The sequence below is a fragment of the Dryobates pubescens genome, chromosome 29 (genome assembly GCF_014839835.1).
Source record: "Dryobates pubescens isolate bDryPub1 chromosome 29, bDryPub1.pri, whole genome shotgun sequence".
In the NCBI taxonomy this organism is placed as follows: Eukaryota; Metazoa; Chordata; class Aves; order Piciformes; family Picidae; genus Dryobates; species Dryobates pubescens.
In genome coordinates, this window is record NC_071640.1 from 9,521,759 (window position 1) to 9,541,796 (window position 20,038).

At 46.4% G+C, this 20,038-nt stretch overlaps 1 protein-coding gene across 1 annotated transcript in view; it reads right to left on the reverse strand.

The window, feature by feature from the left end:
* The window catches only part of PAPPA (pappalysin 1), a 205,919-nt gene that overhangs the window by 88,674 nt on the left and 97,207 nt on the right, over positions 1 to 20,038 (reverse strand). The window contains exons 8-9 of the mRNA XM_009907093.2: positions 9,919 to 10,047; positions 8,234 to 8,325 (exon numbers count right to left, since the gene is read on the reverse strand). Coding sequence (XP_009905395.2) covers positions 8,234 to 8,325; positions 9,919 to 10,047 — 221 coding nt within the window. The remainder of the gene's footprint in view (positions 1 to 8,233; positions 8,326 to 9,918; positions 10,048 to 20,038) is intronic.

The following is a 20,038-nucleotide window of genomic DNA, read 5'->3' on the forward strand; positions in this document are numbered from 1 at the left end:
CAGGCTCACCAAAACCAGCAGCTTCTGCAGAAGCAGGATTTTACCACCACGTCACTTCATTGGCATCTCCAGCCCTGGCCTGGATGAGAGGAATGATGGGGATGAGAGGACAGATGAGAGGAAACTTATCCAGAGGTTCCTATCCCAAAAGGAGAAATGATTGCACTGCAGATCACAAAAACCCAGCAGCCGAGCAATCGCAGGACCAGCTCCATTTCTTTCTACTGGAGTTTCACCTTTGGCTTCAGTGGGAAAGGAGTGAAAAACATGGCCTGCTTCCAGGATATCTGCTAATCTCTTCTTTAATATTGAAGAAGCCAGAGACAGAGATATTTCCTGCTACAGCAAAATGTTTGAGTGTTATTTTCCTTCCTGGATGTTCTGATTTGCAAAGAGGAAAACCATTACAGAGAGCTTGGGCAGACCTTTCCCAATGAAGTTGTGTATCAATAAACTATGACATTTTCCTTCAATGAAATAAACCAGACACCTTGGAAACGAAGGCAACACAATGTTGCAATCTGCTGTGGAGCATCCAGGGGCCTCGCAGGAGGCTTTTTTTCCGTGCAACATGACAGTGGTGTCTGAGCAACTCCCGACCCGGGCAGGCAGGCATCAAGCATTTGTGGAGCACAGCTCCCTGGAAATACAGCTGCTTCATGGAAATGCATTCCTGGGCTGGTCCTTTGTCTGGCATGGCTCAGCTCATCGGTATGATATAGTGGTTGGAGCACAATAATTATGCAATTGATCTGTGTGCTGCAGACAGATACAATTACAACTCCCTCGCAGAGCCCCGCACTGAAATTTGATATTTCACCTCCAAGAACATGAGCCTTTGTCGCTTCAGCAAAAGGATATTTTCCATCACTGGCAGTGGTACTAATACCTTATCTGCTCTGCAGCTAGCCAACAGGAGCCAATGTGGCCTTCCTTCAACCCTGGGCAGCCAGCATGTTCTAAAAGCACTGCTCCAGGCATCCTCTTCTCACCTAACCTTGTTTCTCTTACCCGAGTGTTTGAATAAGTCAGAAAAGAGGTGCTGAGAATATTTGGATATTTCCTCAGCTTGGAGACTATTTGACAGAAAATGTCTGTCACTCAATGCAGCAATGCTGCAGCCACAGGAAGACTGGACAGTGGGGTCCTTCCCAGCACCTTCTCAGGTGTACTTGCTTGGGAGACTGGGAAGGAGCCCTGGGGAAAACCCCCCAGGGCTGCCATTCACCAAAGAAAACAAACTGCTTGTGTGTGGATGTGGTTGCATGCTATTGCAAAGGAAGGTCTTCTGCTCAGCATCATTCTCTAAACACAGCAAGTTGCTGTTGAGTCACAGAGGATGCTATAAAGAGGGAAGTATGGCCAGCCATGGAAGCCTCTCTGATCCACAAAGAGTAATGCATGAAGGAGGTAACAAGCAAAGGAGTAATTCTTCTGTTGGGCTCTCATTGCAGCTGTGTCCTAAAAACCAAAGCTGGATTGGGCTGGGCTGGAGTCACTGGCCTAGGGAAAAATGCAGGCAAATACCACTGCAGCCCACATTCTCCCCCACAAAAAAGCATCTGTCCTTTGTGTTTTGCTGCCTGAGATGCCTGCTCTGCTCTGTGGCTCAGCTGGCTCTGCTAAGATTGCACTATTAATGATGACAGTCTGAAAATCACTTTAAGAGACTTCATGACGATGCTGTGATTACTGACTTGCCAAATGGGTGCTTAGACATTTTAGAACATGTAGCCACATTCCCATGAGCTGCAGGAAACAGTCAGCTTCAAAGTATTTGCCTTGAGCTGAAGGATTCACACAAACAACATCTGAATAGCCCCGGTCAGTAAACTCATTGCAATTTGCTATGAAATTCTGCTATAGAGCCTCAGCTTCTCTATCAACAGCAATACTCTTTCCCAAGCTCCTTGGTCAATGCTTTAGTCTTATTGATGCCCTGCGAGATGCTGAGTTTCTCTTGCAAGGTGGCTTGGTTTCTCCCATGCTGTTGTTCTGCTGAAAGCCCTCGGCAGGGTCAGCCAAGACCCTATTTAACGTTGGTGAAAGGCGGCAAAATCATCATTCGCTGCTGCGTGGGGCCAGGGTTTGGGCAGTCAAAGCCCCCGTCCCTGTGCAGGGGTATGAGGGAAGGAGGGAGGGAGGGAGGGGGAGAGGATGGGAGCCAGGCATGCTCTCAAAGCATGCCCACAATGAATATGGATGGTCATCCATCAATTTATTTTAAGCACATTACTTCTCTGTCAGAAAGGGGAAAGGGAAAGAAAGAAAAAAAAGGGAAAAAAAAAAAAAGGAAAAGGAAAGAAAGGAAAGAAAAGACATATAAAATTAGGTTTGTGTCACTCATTTAACACTGCAATTTCCCCAGAGGATTATGCACCAAACAGAGATAGCAAGCTCATGAATATTAATCATTTCCCTGAATGCAATGCAGCCCGCCAAACAATAAGATTAGGGGAAAGTGCTATGCTTAATTTATGGATAATGGGAGAGGTAAAGGATAGAGCTCCCACAAAGGTAAGGCTCACAGCTGGAGGGAGAGGCCTCTGAAGAGGAGAAGGACAGATCCAGATTTCTGAGGTAGCAAAAACCATTTGAGGCCAAGCAGGAGTCAAAGGAGAGGTGTTTAAGGATCGTCAAATTAAAATCAAACTTCTTTCTGAACAACCACTGGCAACTAATGCTTCAAACACGCTGGAAACGTGGTGAATTCAAGAGCTAGATACATTCATTTTCTCTGCTCCTCTGCTCTGTGCCTTTGCTTTGTAGTTTACATCCCTGAGGCCACGATCCAACAACCCATGTTGGGTAGACGTGTGTCTCCACATGTTCTTCGGTGGGACACTCGTATGTGGAAGGCAGCAGAAATGCTGCCCTGTTTCGCTGTAACAAGGCTTTAGTGAAGAGTCCCTTGTAAACAGCGCGAAGGTGCAGCAATAACAACATCAATACAATATGATTGAAAGCCTCATAAACTACCAGGCAAACTGAGGGGTTGATAAGACCATAGAACCACAAATGGTTTGGATTGGAAGGGACTCTTAAAGGTCCAACTGCCTGCAACTTGAGCAAGTTGCTGAAAGCCCCAAAGAACCTGACCTTGAATCTTTCCAGGGACAGGGCACTTGCCACCTCTGGGCAACCTGAGGCAGTATCTCACCACCTTCAGTGTAAAAACTTCTTCCTTCTATCTAGTCTAAGTTCTGAAGCTTCTTACCAGCGGTGATTCAATGTCTATCAGTCTTAACTCATCTCTTTTCATATTACTTTCTCTCCCCCTCCCTTCCTTTTTATTGATCTCCACATATTTTTTATTATATCCTTCTCTTTCTTCAGCACTAGTGAGCTAAATCAATGCATAATGCACATCACACTCAACAAAAGGAATGCAAATGAAAGCAGCTCTCCTTTTCACATCTATCTAGATGCATGTGTGCAGCGTCGGTGTGTGGGAGAGTGCACACCAAGGACAAGGTGCTCAGCTGCTTGTTAGACACCCATTTCTCAATTCTCTGGTGGGAATGGATCAAGTGCTAGAAAGCTCTGCATTCCCACAACTGAAAATCAGAACTCTTACAACTGGGGTCTGCTTCACACAGCACACATTGGCTTGAACTTGGCTGGGATCTGCAGTAATCACCAAAATCAGTTATCCTGGGAGTAATCAAGAGCAAGGTGAAAGCAAAGCAGCCAAGAGGTAGGAGAGGGGCGTAGCGGCCACAGTGGGCGAGACTGTGATCTGTTTCTCTCCTACAAACCACAAGGCAAAGTAGAACTTTCCCCGTGGGATCAAATTCTGTGCAGAGAAGATGAGACATGCAAAATCTGCTACACAAAGAGGAGGGGGGAAAAAATCAGTAGAGGCAAAAAAATCAGGATGGGGAAGGGAGAGCGTACTGCAGAACTTAAAGAAGGAGTGCTGCCAGATGCTTTCATTAATTAATTAATTAATCTCACTGTCACTCTTCAGCATGTTGCAGGAAGAAAACGCTATTAATCTTATCTGGTTTCTGTTGCCCAGCTTTGTGATCAGAGAAGGCCAGGACAGCCTGACAGTGAGACCACACAGTTGTCTTCCCTGCCTCCCCCTTCCTTCCCCCGCGCCCCTCCTCCCACGGCAGAGCAGATTGATCCACTGTTATCTGATTAGAGAGGAAAGGAGGAGGGAAAACAAAACCAAGAAGGGGAAAAAAAAAAAAGAAAGTCTAATTTTATTACAGGCACTAGCACAAAATGTCTTGAGAGCTTTGTGCCATTGATTGGACCAGTTGAAAAACAATACAAACTTCATGATCCTAAAAGGCAAAAGGAGTTGGAAAGGCAGAGGGACACCTGCAAACAAGCTGCCTCCATCCTTGGAGATATACAGAACACACCTGGACATAACTCTGAGCAATGTGCTCCAACTTTGAAGCTGGATCTAACTTTGAAGTTGGCCCTCCTTGGACCAGAGACCTCAAGAGAATCCTTCCAACCTAACTTATTCTGTGATTCATGGCTCTAAATCCAAAGCTTGATGGTGTTTGCAGGCTCTGTTGTATTTCTCCTCTACCAAGCAAGGTGACCTGCGTGGTCTGTGCTCTGAAGGAAGATGCTGGCTTGGGCTTTGCTATCAAACCTCCTGCTATGGACCCCCCCCCCCCCCCCCCCCCCCCCGATGATGCCCCTTCTGCCCTGTCTTTGCAAACAAAACGTTTAGTGATTGTTTTCAGCCATGTGGGACCCAATCCTGCAGACAATTTGTGACAAGCATTGCATTCACTGTTGTGGTTAGATTTGCTGAAGTCTAAAGAATGCCTTGTGGTAGTTCAGAAACATGCCTGGAAGGAAGCATTTGCGAGATCAAACCCTGAGGCCCCCAATTCAGCAAAGCCTCTGAACATGTGTTTGAGGCTCACTAAATTCTTTGGTGAAGGGGAGTGATTCCCAGGGCTCTAAAGAGCTACATAATACAACAAGAACATCACTGCAAAAAATAACACTGTCTGAAATAATTACTTGTTGTCCTACAGGATTATAACATGTGTTAGCCTTGTAAACATGGAAATAAAGTACACTGATTTCTCTGTGCTCCTCAAGCACTCTGCATTTTCCAAGAAAACAACTCACCAGCCTCAAAGAAGACTTTTGTTTGGCTGCAGGCAGAGGATCTGGTCTGATATTGCTAGATGATGGAGAATGCTAAATTTCTGCTCTTTTTAATTGTTATTTATTATGTCATGTGCACAGCCACTCGCTTCCCCAACACTTTTATGTGTTCTGGTGAGATTTTAGTGCTTGTCATGTTAGAACACAAATCAGCACTGTTCCTTTGCCTGAAAGATTAGCCAGCAGTTTCTCTCTCTTGCTTTTGATGTCCTCAGTGGTGGTCCAGAACCCATAAAAGCCAACAGGACCAGTTTCACAGGCATTGCCTTCTCTCAACCCTTCCTAGGGACCTGAAGGCAGTGTTTGCCCCAAACCACCAGCAGCTGCTCTGCCCTCGCAGCCCCTGCGTGCACGCTGAGGCCATCATGACCACAGCAGTTGCACCACCACCGCTGCAAAGCCACCCAGCAAGACCTCAGCAGGGTCTGTGTCCGTGCACCTTTGCACTGGTTCAGCTGATCCGATGAACCTCAGCGAGTTCCCCTGTTTGGCGTTCCACGAACGGCTTGATTGCATTTGCTTTTGTAATCCATGACCTGTGCAGAGCATAACCTTCCAAAGCCCATGACAAACAAACTTTTAACCTCTGGAATTCCCCTTTCCTTTTCACCCTATGCAAATCTGAGAAATCACTTCCTCTGTAGGGGCGTAGAAAAATCTGTGGGTATGTTGCAGTTGCTTCATTCTCTCACCATGTTGCTGTCAGACTGGTTCCTTTCCACATGCTTAACTAGTTGCGGGTCCTGAGGATGATTGTGTACATAGCCAGAAAGCAGGCTCCTGTCCCCACCTGGCAGGATACCACCCTATGGTCCAAAGTCTGGAATACCCCACACTTACTACTGTCCAGGAATTTACTTAGAATCATTGAATCAATAAGGTTGGAAAAGACCTCAGAGATCATCAAGTCCAACCTATTACCTAACACCTCATGACTAACTGAACCATGGCTCCAAGGCCCACATCTAATCCTTTTTTGAACACCGCCAGGGACGGTGACTCCACCACCTCCCTGGGCAGCACATTCCAATAGCCAATTACTCTTTCTGGGAAGAACTTTCTCCTCACCTCCAGCCTAAACTTCCCCTGGCACAGCTTGAGACTGTGTCCTCTTGTTCTGCCAGTGGTTGCCTGGGAGAAGAGACCAACTCCCACCTGGCTACAACCTCCTTTCAGGTAGCTGTAGAGAGCAATAAGGTCTTCCCTGAGCCTCTTCTTCTCAAGACTAAACAACCCCAGCTCCCTCAGCCTCTCCTCACAGGGCTGTGCTCCAGACCTCTCCCCAGCTTTGTTGCCCTTCTCTGGACACATTCAAGAGTCTCAATGTCCTTCTTAAATTGAGAGGCCCAGAACTGGACACAGTACTCAAGGTGTGGCTTAACCAGTGCTGAGTACAGGGCAGAATGACTTCCCTGCTCCTGCTGGCCACAATATTCCTTTTGCAGGCCAGGATGCCATTGGCCTTCTTGCCCCCCTGGGCACACTGCTGGCTCATGTTCAGCTGGCTGTCCACCAGTACCCCCAGGTCCCTTTCTGCTTGGTTGCCCTCCAGCCACTCTAACCCCAGCCTGTAGCACTGCATGGGCTTAAAGCATGATGCAGCTCCTGCCCAGTCCACACAACCTGGTTTTCTTGAGAACCAGTGAAGAGAGAGGAGGATGTGGATCACGTCTTAATGTGAAGCTAGGATGTGGTTAAAGCACAGATTTGGACCAAGGAGCTCAGATCTCCTCTATGAAGGGCAATACAGATGCAACCACATGGGTCCAACCTAAACCCTTGCTGAAACCAGCCTGACTTTTGGAGAACCCAAAACATTTGCATAAGTGTTTATCTCACTTTCCAAATATTATGACTACTATCTTTCAGTGCTTGAGGCTCTAGTGCAGCATGTTACTTGAAAGACAAACCTAATTTCAAGACCACCAATAGTCACAATCAGCCTCGACTGTAAATACTCTTCAATACAGCAACTTCCATATGTAAATATGGAAATAAGTACAGCACCAAATGAGGCTTTGAGCTGCAGAGCATGGGATGCTGAAGCAAAAGTGTAATTGTTAGGATGAGACAAGTAGTCCCCAGCTTGTCACTCAAGGGAAACATGGTGCTTGTGAGGTCCTTCATATGTCACTCCAGGCACAAAACTATGTCAAAAAGAGCAAATTTCAGTTTTGCCAATATCAGATTATCCACCTAGGCCTGATGCCCTCAGCTGAAGGTATGAATCACTAGATGGAATCACAGAGTATTTCTTTGGTCAGTCCAGATAAGGAATCTCATAAAATCTCCTGAGAAAAAGCTGACCCTATATAAACATTAACTTTGGTTTCAGAAGCTCTGCTTGTTTCATCCTTCCCCAGATCTGCTGAGCCCTGTCTGGGAAGCACAATCCCACAACAGGGCTATCCCACAGAGGGTGCCACGTAAATTGGTCTCCATTTCCCTTCTCTGTCCCCAGCATTCCTAGAGACTTTAATAAATATGTAAAGCTGGCAACTGCAGCCCTGCTATCCTCGATAGCTCGAGCATCTTCCGGCCATTGTGCTTACAGGTTTTGCTAATCAGAGCAAACCAGGCTTGCAAATGAAATCTGATTAAGTAGTTTTCACCTCTGAAAAAGGGGATTAGCTAGACCTTTGATCCTCAGATATTGATTTGCAACTCAAAGGAGGTGTGACCTCAGCTGGACCTGCCTCTGGTCTCACTCCCTTCCCCTTTCACTCCTCCTCCTGTTTACCAGAAAAAAAATCAGCTCATGTCTTCTCACGTAGCCAGATCTAAAGCCTATTGAATCCAGTGGAAAACCACCCACTGACTTCAATGGGCTTTGGATCAGTCCCACAATGGCTGACTTAGCCCTAAGTCCCAGGCTGTTTCAAAGCCAGCAGAACCAATTTCCCATCAAAATGACCAGAAGCTGGGAAGATATGTTCGCCTTTCAAACCTACAAATTCCACCTTTTTTCCCCTCTTCCATGACAACTCTTCAGCTGGAAATGCTGAAAATAACTGCTGATTTTTTGGTTGCATTCTGTGTAGAGTTGTTGCCCACCATGAGTGGAAGGGCTCTGAGCCAGACTTACCGATGCAATTAAAGGATAACTCTTGGAGGCAGAATAGGGAGCAGCCATCGCCATTCATCTTATTCATGTCATCACATTCTTCCCCCAGGTCTCTGCAGGCAGGGCACACACATGCAGAAAGGAGTCAGATGGCAAATGGCATCATCCTGACAACTGCTGACACCCCTCTGTAGAACCCCAAAGTCCTGAGTTCCACTTCAGCATGCTGCTTTTTGGGCCAGCCCTTAAAATATCTCTTCCCTTCTCCTCCAGCCCTGACTTTCATCATTCCTGGTTCACAAGCTTGCCTGGCCACTTCTCTCCTGCACATGTGGATACCACTTGCTGCTCTCTGATGAGAATATGAGCAACTTCCTTCATAGCTGGTGTGGCTGCGACTCAGCAGGTGGGGAAAAAGAGAACAGGAATCTCTGAAACTCTTTGTATTAAGTGTGGAAGGGCCAGACTGTGACCCCAGCATGAGAATAACAAGGCAGAAAGCCTGGTGCTGGGCTATTCCAGGTGACAGCACTCGGAGGAGAGCAGTAGGTGGTGTCAGAGAGGGGGTCCTGCCTTGTGCCAGCCTTCTTGGTTGCAGCAGTGTGTGGGGAGAAGAGTGTGAACCAGATGAGACAGGGGTGGCTACAGCTGCAAGTGGGGCCACAACCAACCAAGCTGTGGCAGAGTCTGGTTCCTGCTCGCTCCTGAGGCAGCTCAGCTATTGTTCAATGCTTGCTGCAAAGCCACAAGTGATGTTTGAGGAATGTGCAAACATAACAGTAGGAGAAAAGTTATGGAAAGCAAAATTAATGTGTCTTTCTGCACTTCTCTCTCCAAGACTGCCCTGGACTCGTACGCTGTTTGATTGGCCTCTTTGATTTCCCTGCCTGTTGGGCCTCATCCTGCAAACACTTGCTGCCAGGTGTATCATCTGACAGAGCTGTACTGTGTGATAGCTGATCCGCATTACTTGAAGAGAAGAATACTGGCCGGATTAAGCACTTGCTTGTTGTTACTCCCATCATTGCAATAATTAAATTACCCAATGGCAGGAAGCTTTGAAGCAGGTGGCCTTAAGGGCCAAGAGAGTAAAAGAACAAACCTTAACATAGTCATGAATGATTGTTTCATATTTTCAGTGTTCTGGGGACTGGCAGCCAGTGAGGAGGAGGAGCTGGTTGAAGACAGGTAATTCTCAGCACTCTCCCCAAGAGGCCAGATCTGTCTCCTCCATATGCATCCCAGCCTCTCAAACAAGAAGCTGCACTAGAAACCTGTGCCACCATGCAGCAGGGGTTTTACCCTGTCCACCAGCTGCTAGGCACATGGGCTTCCTATGTAAGGACAACATCAAAGGCTGTGAGAATTTCTCCAGTGCTGACTTCAGCTTTGTATAGGAAATGTCATGTGCATGTGCAAGGAGACGGACACACAAACAAACAGCACATAGCACACCCGGGTATCGATCCTGCTGTCTGGACTCCATTATCTGCATCTCTGTCTGTATCTGCTGGTGCCAGGATAGTAGAGCCTAAGTTCCAATTAAATGTCATCATCCTGGTAATCATCAAGCACATGAGTCATTATCTACAGATGAGAGCTGGCCTAAACTGAGGAGACATCAGAGGTCATCAATTCCTCTCTAGTCTCGGATTCTGGCCAAGGAGATGCTCCCAGGTTTATCTGTTTGTTTGCTCCAGACTTACGTTTGGATGATTCCATCTCCACAGTATCCACTTCCAGAGACGTACACAAGCACAGGGGAGGGCTCGCTCTCCTCGGGCCCGGACACAACCACCACCTGGTAGGTGTATGTGGTCCTGTTGCTCAGCTCCCTGCAAGGCAGGAGGAAACGGGAAGGCATCAGTACAACAAAGGCAGTAGCAAAGGGCAGAGAAGGAGGCCCAGATATAGGAGTTGGCTGCCAAAAAAAAGCAAGTTTTAGTTCAGTCAGGTCCACTGCATATTCCTGTCTCATTGTGATGGGATTCATTTTTGGGTGGGCATCTTTTTCTTGTGAGCACACTCAGAGCTACCTGTGTCCATGCTCAGCTCTGCAATAGGTGCCACTCCTGACTATTTGGAAGCTGAACTCTTTGCAGTTGAGTGTGCTGCTGCCTACGTCTATCCCTGCTGCCGAGCTGGCACTGCACTGACACCATGCCAGGGTATCAGTCCTCACCATGCACATGGGAACAGCAACAGAGGTACCGACAGCTGATAGCACTGCAGCATCTGAGAAACCAGCCCTGCACTTCACTGGGTTAGCCTCTGAGCACTCTGCCCCTGTCTCTCCATAGCAGGGACAGTGTCACCTGCAGGTCTGTGGCACAGTACCTTTAGGGAGCTTAAAGTCTCCTGTAAACACTGATTATCTCCTCAACAGCCCTGATCTCAATCCAGCTGCAGCTGGGACCATTGGGAATTTCCTACTGGTTGAAGACAGAATTGGACTGGGGATGTTTCAGAGACAGGTAAGTTCATTCTCTACTTTGCATACAGGTATTAAACCAAGAGAGTTAAAAGGGAGAGCACAGAAAATAGAACCTACAGCACCGCATCACAGTATTAGCATGGAAATAGAATCACAGAATCATAAAACTGTTGAGGTTGGAAGAGACCTTTGAGATCATCACACCCAACCACTTGCCTAGAGATCACAAAGAGCCATGGGAAGATTTAACAAACTGTTACATATGTATGCAAAGCCATAATTACTTCAACCCTGTGCAACTGTAAATCAGGAATCTTTATATATATATGCAATACAGAAATAATAAAGAGTTTAACATAAATGTTTAGCTCTTTTACAATGTCTTTTATATTATCAGAGCTCAAAGTGTTCCACAGAGAAACTCATTTCCATCATCCTCATTGTGCCTATTTGTAAAGCCATGGAGTGGTGAAGGCAAAGTGATTTGCTTGAAGTCATCAATCAGGCTAATTGCCGAGCCCACGACACAACCCAGCTCTTTCCTAACTCACTCCAGTCCTCTGCTTACTCACTCATATTGCCCCAATTACTGACAGTAATACACATGTCTTGTTGTCACGGGAACTCAGTCAAAACACATGTATTAATGAAGTGTGTACTACACAGAGATATGTCTACTACACAGAGCAACAAAGCCACTGAAGCAGATATCAATGGGCTGTAGATCCTGAAATCTTCAAGTTTGTGAAGTAACTATCACCTTACAACACCCATTAAATTAACAAGCATGACTTCAACTCCAGTATCACACTTTATCTTTCACAACAAGGCTGTTCCTCATGGATACTCTACCTGCAAAATAGCTGCCACTGAAAGAACTGCATGGAAAACGCGCTGGGATTTGGTTCTTTGTTACTAAATCGAAAATAGGAGTGGAACTCCGTGGGAAGGGGCTTTCTACAAGGGTTGTAGTGATAGGATGAGAGGGAATGGGTTTAAGCTTGAGGAGGGAAAAGTTAGACTGGATATTAGAAAGAAATTCTTTGCAGTAAGAGTGGTGAGACACTGGAACAGGTTGCCCAGGGAGGTTTGGATGCCCGCTCCCTGGAGGTGGTCAAGGCCAGGCTGCATGAGGCCTTGAGCAACCTGGTCTAGTGGGAGGTATCCCTGCCAATGGCAGGGGCATTGGGACTAGATGATCTTTATGTCCCCTCCAACCCAAATCATTCTATGAATCTACTAATGAAAGCAAAACACAACTGCTTCTTCAGCTGACTCCAGTCACCAATAGTCCGTAGCTCCTATTAGGTAAGCTGGAGGATTCAGGCAGCACAAAACTGTCTCAATTCACTTACAGACTGGGCAGACATCTACCCAGATACTGCTGTGAGTGCTTGTTTGAAGTGAAAATTTATGGAATAGAATCATAGAATCATTTTGGTTAGAAAAGACCTTTAAGATAATCGAGTCCAACCATTATCTAACTGTACCAAAAATGTCACACTTCAGACATTGGGACCTGCTTAAAACAACTGTTTTGAAGACCAAGGAAGAAAGAAAGAATAAAAGAAAGAAAGAAGAGTAAAATTACAGGAATTAACTGAAATGGCCAAACACATGCTGGTGTATAACGCTGAGGGTTTCCTCTAGATTTCAGTCCCACATAAATCCACTTCTTCAGATAGGAAGTTTTTGCTGTAGACTGATGAAATGAAAGCAGAGGCAAGCTTTGGTTATTGAAGAGCAGTTATTTCTCAAGTCCCTTCTCAAAACCATTCACAAAATATTTAAGATTGACAAACATACTTGCAGAAATGTGGATTTTGTCACTGGGGATCTGCTAACCACAAGAAAGGTTCAATTCTTAGAAAAGGCTGTTAACAAATGAGCAGTTTGAGCAGCTGTAACAGCTACAAAACAACTGAATGCAAGCTGCTTTCAGATGGTCAGAGAGCACAGGGCCGGAGTGTGAAACAGGAGTTTTCAGATGCTGATTCTCTCTGTGATTTCCTCTGGTGCCCAGAGGGGATGGGCAGGCACTGGGCTAGGAACAGCATGTGTGTCTCTTAGCATGTTTCAGTGGGTGGGAGTGTTTGTGTATCTCTGTGTGTACATGTAAGCAAGTGGGAAACAGGAAAAGTTCACATCTGTTCATGTGCAGGGTGGGAAGCTGGCAGAACATGATGGGATAAGCCACAGAACTAAATGAAGCAGGGGAGAGAATACAGAGTTTATGAATTAGGTGACTGGAGCTGAATGTGTATGGGAGTCAATAAGACAGAAAACTGGAAATGGAAGTTATTAGGAGGGGAGAAGTCTGGAATAGTTAATTATATGGATGGTGAAGCACACAATCACACAACAGTGGGGGCTGGAAGGGACCTCTGAAGATCATTGAGTCCACCTCCCCTGCCAGAGTAGGATCACCTAATGAAGGTCACACAGGAGCAGGTGAAGGAAAAGCACTGTCTGGGGAGAGGACCCTGTGGACATGGAGAGGAGTGATCACTGGCTTTGGGGCAATGAGCTTCAGTTTAATCCTGGCACCTGCCACACTCCAAGGAGGGAGAGTCCTGCTCAAACATGGAAAGCACTTTGAGAAATGAGTATCTTGTGACATCTCACAGTTTAATGACATGTTAAAAGGCCATTTCTTCTCCAAAAGAGAAGGTGAACATCTGTACAGCCTGGATTCCCTTAGAATCACAGGATTGTTGAGGTTGGAAGAGATCTCTGAGATTGGCAAGTCCAACCACTAACCTAGCATGGCCAAATCCACTACTAAACCATGTCCCCCAGCACCACAGCTACACAGTTTGGGTACAAGACAGCTATGAAGTCATTGAGGCTCACAATGTCCCATGAGATATGAACATAAAATCTTTGTCTTAGATTAAAATGTAGAGAAAGGGAAGACAAATGCCTGGAGATATACAGCTCCTGTAAAGCAGGACTGGGAGACAGATATGGTCTCCAGACCCATACTGCAGCCATAGGGTGAATCCTCTCCATTCTCATCACAGCTCCCCTTTCAGACAGTACAGTTCAGAGCAACCTGGAGCTTCTCAACCTTTCCCACCCTGAGGATGGCAGAGAAGTCCCAGGCTTTCACACAGTGGGCAGCATCAACAAACCAGCCATGCCCAGAGGACATCAGAAATGGGAGGCAATCACAGCTGGAGCACTAGAAAGCCACCTCAGAAAGTCAAGTGCAACCCATTGTGCCTTCAGCTCACCCTTGCTTGATGAAACTAGTGGCAAAATCCTGACTGAGCTGGATGTGGAATTTCACATCTCAGCAACTGGAACCTGAGATACTCCTGAACTGTTAAATGTATCCTATTGGCAGCAACTGAGAGTTTCAGCATTCCTTCACAATACCCACATCTTGGAAAAACAGAGCTGCTAAAGGGACTCAATGTGCAGTACTGTGGGCAGTGATCCAGTACCACAGTGAGGGAAAGAGGGAGGAATGCAGGAACAAAGGGGAAACAAACAAAAAAAAGGAAACACAAAAGGCAGTTTATTCTCTCTTATAGACTTGTAGGGCAACAAGCTGGATATTAGATTGTGTTTGGAGATGTCAGCCAAACAAATGTGCTCCAAGTGGTGACAAAAGTGTGATTTTTGACCAGGTATTGTCCCTCCCACCTTCCCTGGGAGCTGACAGCACAGGAGCGGCGACAGCGCGCTTGTTCCGCTCTGCCGTCGGGCAGGTCCAAAGCACGGCGGCTTCCCGCGATGCTCTTTAAGGAAGTGAGCGAGGAGAACATCTTTAACATCAAGGATGTGAACAAACACTCTTTTAAATTTATATCTATGGTCTTTTAATGACCTTTTCGAGAAGTGAGTAAGCCGCATTGATCGCAGCAGCTTCCGCCCGTGGGGCAGCAGTCCTATTAAAAAGCAATGACTCAAGCCCTCTGCTCAGAGGGGGAATTAGGACGTGCTGTGTGAAATACCACGAGGGCAACTTCCCTGTCTGCTCTGGCGAGCGACAGATCCAGGGTCAGAGGTATAAACCCCTCTAATTCTTTTCCTGTTTTTACTGGGGAGTTTGGGCAGTTGAGTTAATTTTGCTGTGTTCCCCAGGCAAGAGACCTCTGCCTTCAGTTGGGGTGTTCTGTAAAACTTGCAGGGAAAATTATACCTCTGGGAAGTTGCTTTCTACTCAGACCAAGGTGGGTTTAAAGGATCACTGAATTTACAGGAGCAGCACACAGGCCCTTGAGTGCCAGAAGACCTATAAGGGCTGACACATCCCCAACCCCATCTGCTCTGCGCCCACCACAGGGCTTCAGCATCTGAGGACCCAGCACACAGTTGAGATGCCCTGAAAGCACCAAGGGAAAGCAAACATCCCATTCCTCTCTCCCTACTCCAATGACATATATGTTTTTCCTACTAGAAATGACAGCAGGGAGGGTTTTCATACAGCAGACTTGTTTCCAGCAAAATTGAAAATATCCTTAAGGCTGATCCCAGCTTCTTCCCTGTGAAAACACGAAGCGATGGAAGTCAACATCGTTCCTGTTATTTAAGGACAAGGTTTTAAGTATCCCAAATTAAATTCTGGCTGTCACAGGCAGTGTCGTGTGAAACAGGCAAATTCCACACATCAAAGGTCCCCATGCAGGCCCCTTCTTTCTTTGACCTTACATAGCCACCAAACTCTTGAGCCAAAAGACAACAATTCCTGGACAGCTCTCCACAGTCCAGAACAAGCCCTGGCCTGCCAGCAATGTCCTCGTTTCCCTCTAACACTGTCACCTTTGCTCTTCTTCTCTAGCAAGGAAACCTTGCTGAGCAAAACAGGAAATGTGCTGGCAGCAAACAGCAAGAACCTCTCATCTTCACTTGTTGCAATGCTTTCAGTCAGCTGCTCAAGGAGGACTGAATACCGACACACACAGAGAAGGCAAAGTTCTACACCACCTCCCGCCCCATCCTCTGCAGCCTGGAGCTGTCCAGTCCATCTCAACATGCTGCTCACAACCACTGAAACACCCGACATCATTTACAGAGGTCCTGAACACCCTCAATGTCCACTAACTCAGTGAAGAAGCACTTGCACTGCTCAGACATGGTTAGAGCTCCCAGGCCAGGGCAGGGAACTGTGTTTCCAGCAATGAGTAGCAAATTCTTCATTGGGACTTAGAGAGTGGGTCATGAAACTGCACTGAGATTTACCTCTCAGCAGTACCACCATGGTGTTTGCAGGCTTCTCCATCTTCAGGTGTTCTAAAAGCAATAGATAAAGAGCAACCCAGGGGATGAGGTGGCTTTAGGACAACCTGAATAGATCTGCTCCCCAGCTGCCACCCTCTCTCCTGCATTGCCACTGGCTGTACAAATCCAAGTGCTTCTACAGAATCAGAGAATGCATTGGGTTGGAAGGGACCCTCAAAGCTCATCTTGTCCAATTTCCCTGAAAGTCAGCAAGGACATTTGCTCAGTGCCCCATCAAGTTAGATCTTTAATGTCACCAGGGATGGGGCCTCCACCACACCTTTAGGGAACCTGTTTCAGTACTTTAGCACTCTCATTGTAAAGAACTTCCTCCTTATGTCTAACCTACACCTACCCTGCTTCAGTTTCAAACCAATGCCTCTCATCCTATCACTACAAAGCCTCATAAACAGTCCCTTCCCAGCCTTTCTGTAGGTCTCCATCAGGTACTGAAACACTGATGTAAGGTCTCCCAGGAGCCTTCCCTTCTCCAGGCTGATCAACCCTAACTCTCTCAGCCTCGCTTTGTAGGAGAGGTGCTCCAGCCCTCTGGACCCACTCCAGCAAGTCTATGTCCCTCTGTTTTCTTCTTGTACCTCCTCTCTCACACACACTCCCCCTCACTTTGCCTTCCCCTCTTTTAATAAAAACGGTATGAGAAGCATGGCAGAAGATAATGAAGAGAATTCCTGCCTGGCTGTGCAGTCAGGAGAGCGGAGAAGTGGGATGCTGTAAACAAAGAGGGATGTCAAAAATCCCCAGCTCTGGCTGTTTTTTCAGCTGCAGTCCGATCTCTGCCTGTTTGGATAAGCCCAGCCACATGGCAGGTGCAAAAGCCTCAAAACATGTCTCCAGCCTCTCTCTCAGACACTGAGCTGACTAAGGAGACATAAATGCCCAGGAAGCAGCCTTGGAGAGGCTTTTCTCTCTACCCTGATGAGATAAGATCCAAGAGGGGTGGTAAGTTTGCCCTTTGGCTTTTTCGTGATTTCTGTGTTTCAGAGAACATCAGAGCAGGGGAGTGAAAGTACTGAATGGTCAGCTCATGGGATGGATGGGAGAGTGGAGACTGTACAGTAGATTTGTGCTCCTAAACTCAGCTCAAGCCTGAACTGGGTATTTCCAAGGAAGAATGACAGAGCAGCCAATGACCTGAAGAGATAATTTCAGCTGAACACTTGGTGGGGATGTTCTGTACCATGGGGTGGCTCTGCTTGTTAAGCCCAGTCTCGCTATCCAAAGCAAGGGCATCAAGACAATGCCCAAACTCAACGTTTTCTTCTGAATGTATCAGGAAGGTATTTCTGCTAACACCTAAACCAAGCCTCTTACCCACTTGTGTAATACCATGCAGGCTTCATGTATTTGAGATTGAAGTCAAAGGTTGAGAGATCCAATCTATGAGGAAAAGGAAAACACTCTTTGCTCCATAAGATACTTTTACAAACCATAAATGCCACCACCTCTCATAATCACCACAAAATCAAAACAATTAGTCCACAGCTCTTCTCTCACTTAACACTGCTGTAAATCTCACACAACTTTAGACCTCAGTGAAATACTCCAGGTTTAAACCACTGCAACTCAGCTGCTCATCTGTTCCTCTGAGTTGTAAAAACGTGCTCTTGCCCTTCAGACCAGCTCCCTGCCTGTGCAAGATGCCCTGGTGCAGGACCACACGCCTGGCTATAGCACTTCTGCTCTGAAATTCAGGCCTTTCAACATCCTGAATGAAGAAGAAACATAGAGTAGCAAACATATACATACATATGTATATATATATATATATACACACACACACAAGTAATTAACTCCAGCAGGCTTTGATATCATCATCCAAGCATTTGCCCTGGTACCAATTTAAAACACAGTAGCACATTTAATAAAAACCAAAGTTGTAGCAAAGCCTTAAAGATATTTCTTGGGTTTTGTCTAAAGAAAAAAACAAACCAACCCCCCCCCCCAAACAAATCCTAAATATCAACAGACAATTTTCTGCTTTTCATGTTTACATAACAACAACAAAAATAATGGATTTTTAAGGTGGATGATCTAAAATAAAGGATCTAAATGAGACTGAGTTACAACTAAAACTCAATAAAGTCAGTCCTGGGATAAAGTCAATTCTGGAGGCTCAGGGCCTCATGTGGTTGTTTGCACTAGACAGGCAATTTCATAGCAGCACACAGGTTAAGTGTCGGAGCACCTGGTTGCCATTAGAAGCCAGGGAGGAGGAGAAAATCTGTTCTGTTTGCTTCTTCACTGCTGTGATCAGACCCTGAGCTGAGATGGGAGAGCTTCTCCACATGGAGCTCAGATGCCAGAGGAGGGAAGGTGGCAGGGTCTGACTGAAGAAGGAAAGATCTGAGAGATGCAGAAAGCCCTACTTCCAACCAGTGGAAGGCAGCCCTTGTCTATTGATTTCAAGGGAATGGTGCCAGTATCCACCACCGGAGAACTGTGTTCTGGTGTGCTGACATAGTAGGGAGAAAGCACTAACAGCATGAGCAGACAGGTTAGGACAGGTTAATTGCTTTAAAGGCCATCACCGTTGTCACAGGTGAACCTCTGCCTGTTGCATCATGCCTCTGGATGAGCATTGCCTGATTACTCACACCCTTAACAACATCCCACTTGTGCCATGGCTTTTCCATACAGGACCACCAGCGGTGGCATCCATGTGGGCTCCAGTGCTGGTTCAGACCGTAAGGCAGGAGAAATACCTGGTGGAAACCCTGCACAGGGTTTGGGACTTCAGTAACTATCCCTCAACCTTCACACATCAATTAGTCATTGCTGGGGCTGGGAGCATTTTTGCTGTTACCCACTTTGCCAGGCTTGGCTCAGTCAGCAGGCAGAAGGCTCTCCCCAGTTTTGGGTCATCAGCTTGGCAGAATAACATTCTTCAGCTACTCTGCATCCAGCTTCAAACTCTAGGATTTCCTTTCAACAGGCATGAGCCAAGACCCAATTTTCAGAACTTAATACCCTCCTGTTTCTACATAATCCCACCAAAATGGTAAACAGAGCCATGGGAGCAGACACTATGCAAAGGCTCCTGAAGGCAGTGGAAGTTATTATGTGCATTTTCAGTAGGGTTTAGATTGGGCCCCAAGCTAACACAGATGTTTGCAGTTTTCTCTGGTTTCACCTCTGCCATCCCTCCGGTCCAAAACTCCGCTTTAGAGGGTAAGGGCATAGGGGCCATGGCGCTCCTGGGGAGCTGCTCCTCAGGAGAAGGGAGGGAGTCTCTCCCTACATGTGTGCATGTGTGAGAGAGACCTATGTGATGTCACACATGCCACAGAGCAGAGCATGGAGGGATGGGTGAGGAGATGAGGTGACTATTCCAAAGGAACATTGTGTCATTTCCCTCCTCAGGGGCTCTGTGTTTCACCTTAAGCCACATCAGATTATGAGAAATCCTCCTAGCTGGTCTCCACTGGGATCTTTAATGGTTTAATAACTGAACATTACTGAACATACTTCCACTAGCCTCCTCCTAAAATCCCATCATGAGCTAATTTCCTCTATTGTCATTACATCTGCAACTGGTCTTACATTTAAAAAAAAATCAGATCTGTGAATAAATGATCTGGTTTACTGCTCTCAGATCTCAGGGACAGACTTTTAGTAGTGGCTGATAATGAGGGGTCTCTAATTCAGGCACCCTCTCTAGGGTACAATTAGCAGAGAAAAATGAGCTTTATGTCCATTTTACCCCTCCTATCACAAAAAGCTCCAGGAAAACACTGGAACTGGGGCATCAGCATGGAGATCATAGAATCATTAAGGTTGGAAAAGACCTCAAAGGTCATCAAGTCCAACCTTCTATCCATAACCACTAGACCATGTCCCAAAGTGCCATGTCTACTCATTTTTTGAACACCTCTAGGGATGGTGATTCCACCACTTCGCTGGGCAGCCTGTTCCAATGCCTGACCACTTTTGCAGTGAAGAAATTCTTCTTATCCAACATAACCCTCCCCTGGCACAGCTGGAGGCCATTACCTCTTGTTCTGTCATTAGGTACTTGGGAGAAGAGGTAACTAATGACAGGATGCCCAGTTTCACTGCCAGAGAAAGTTTAGGCTGGAGGTGAGGAGAAAGTTCTTCACAGAGAGAGTTGTTAGCCATTGGAATGTGCTGCCCAGGGAGGTGGT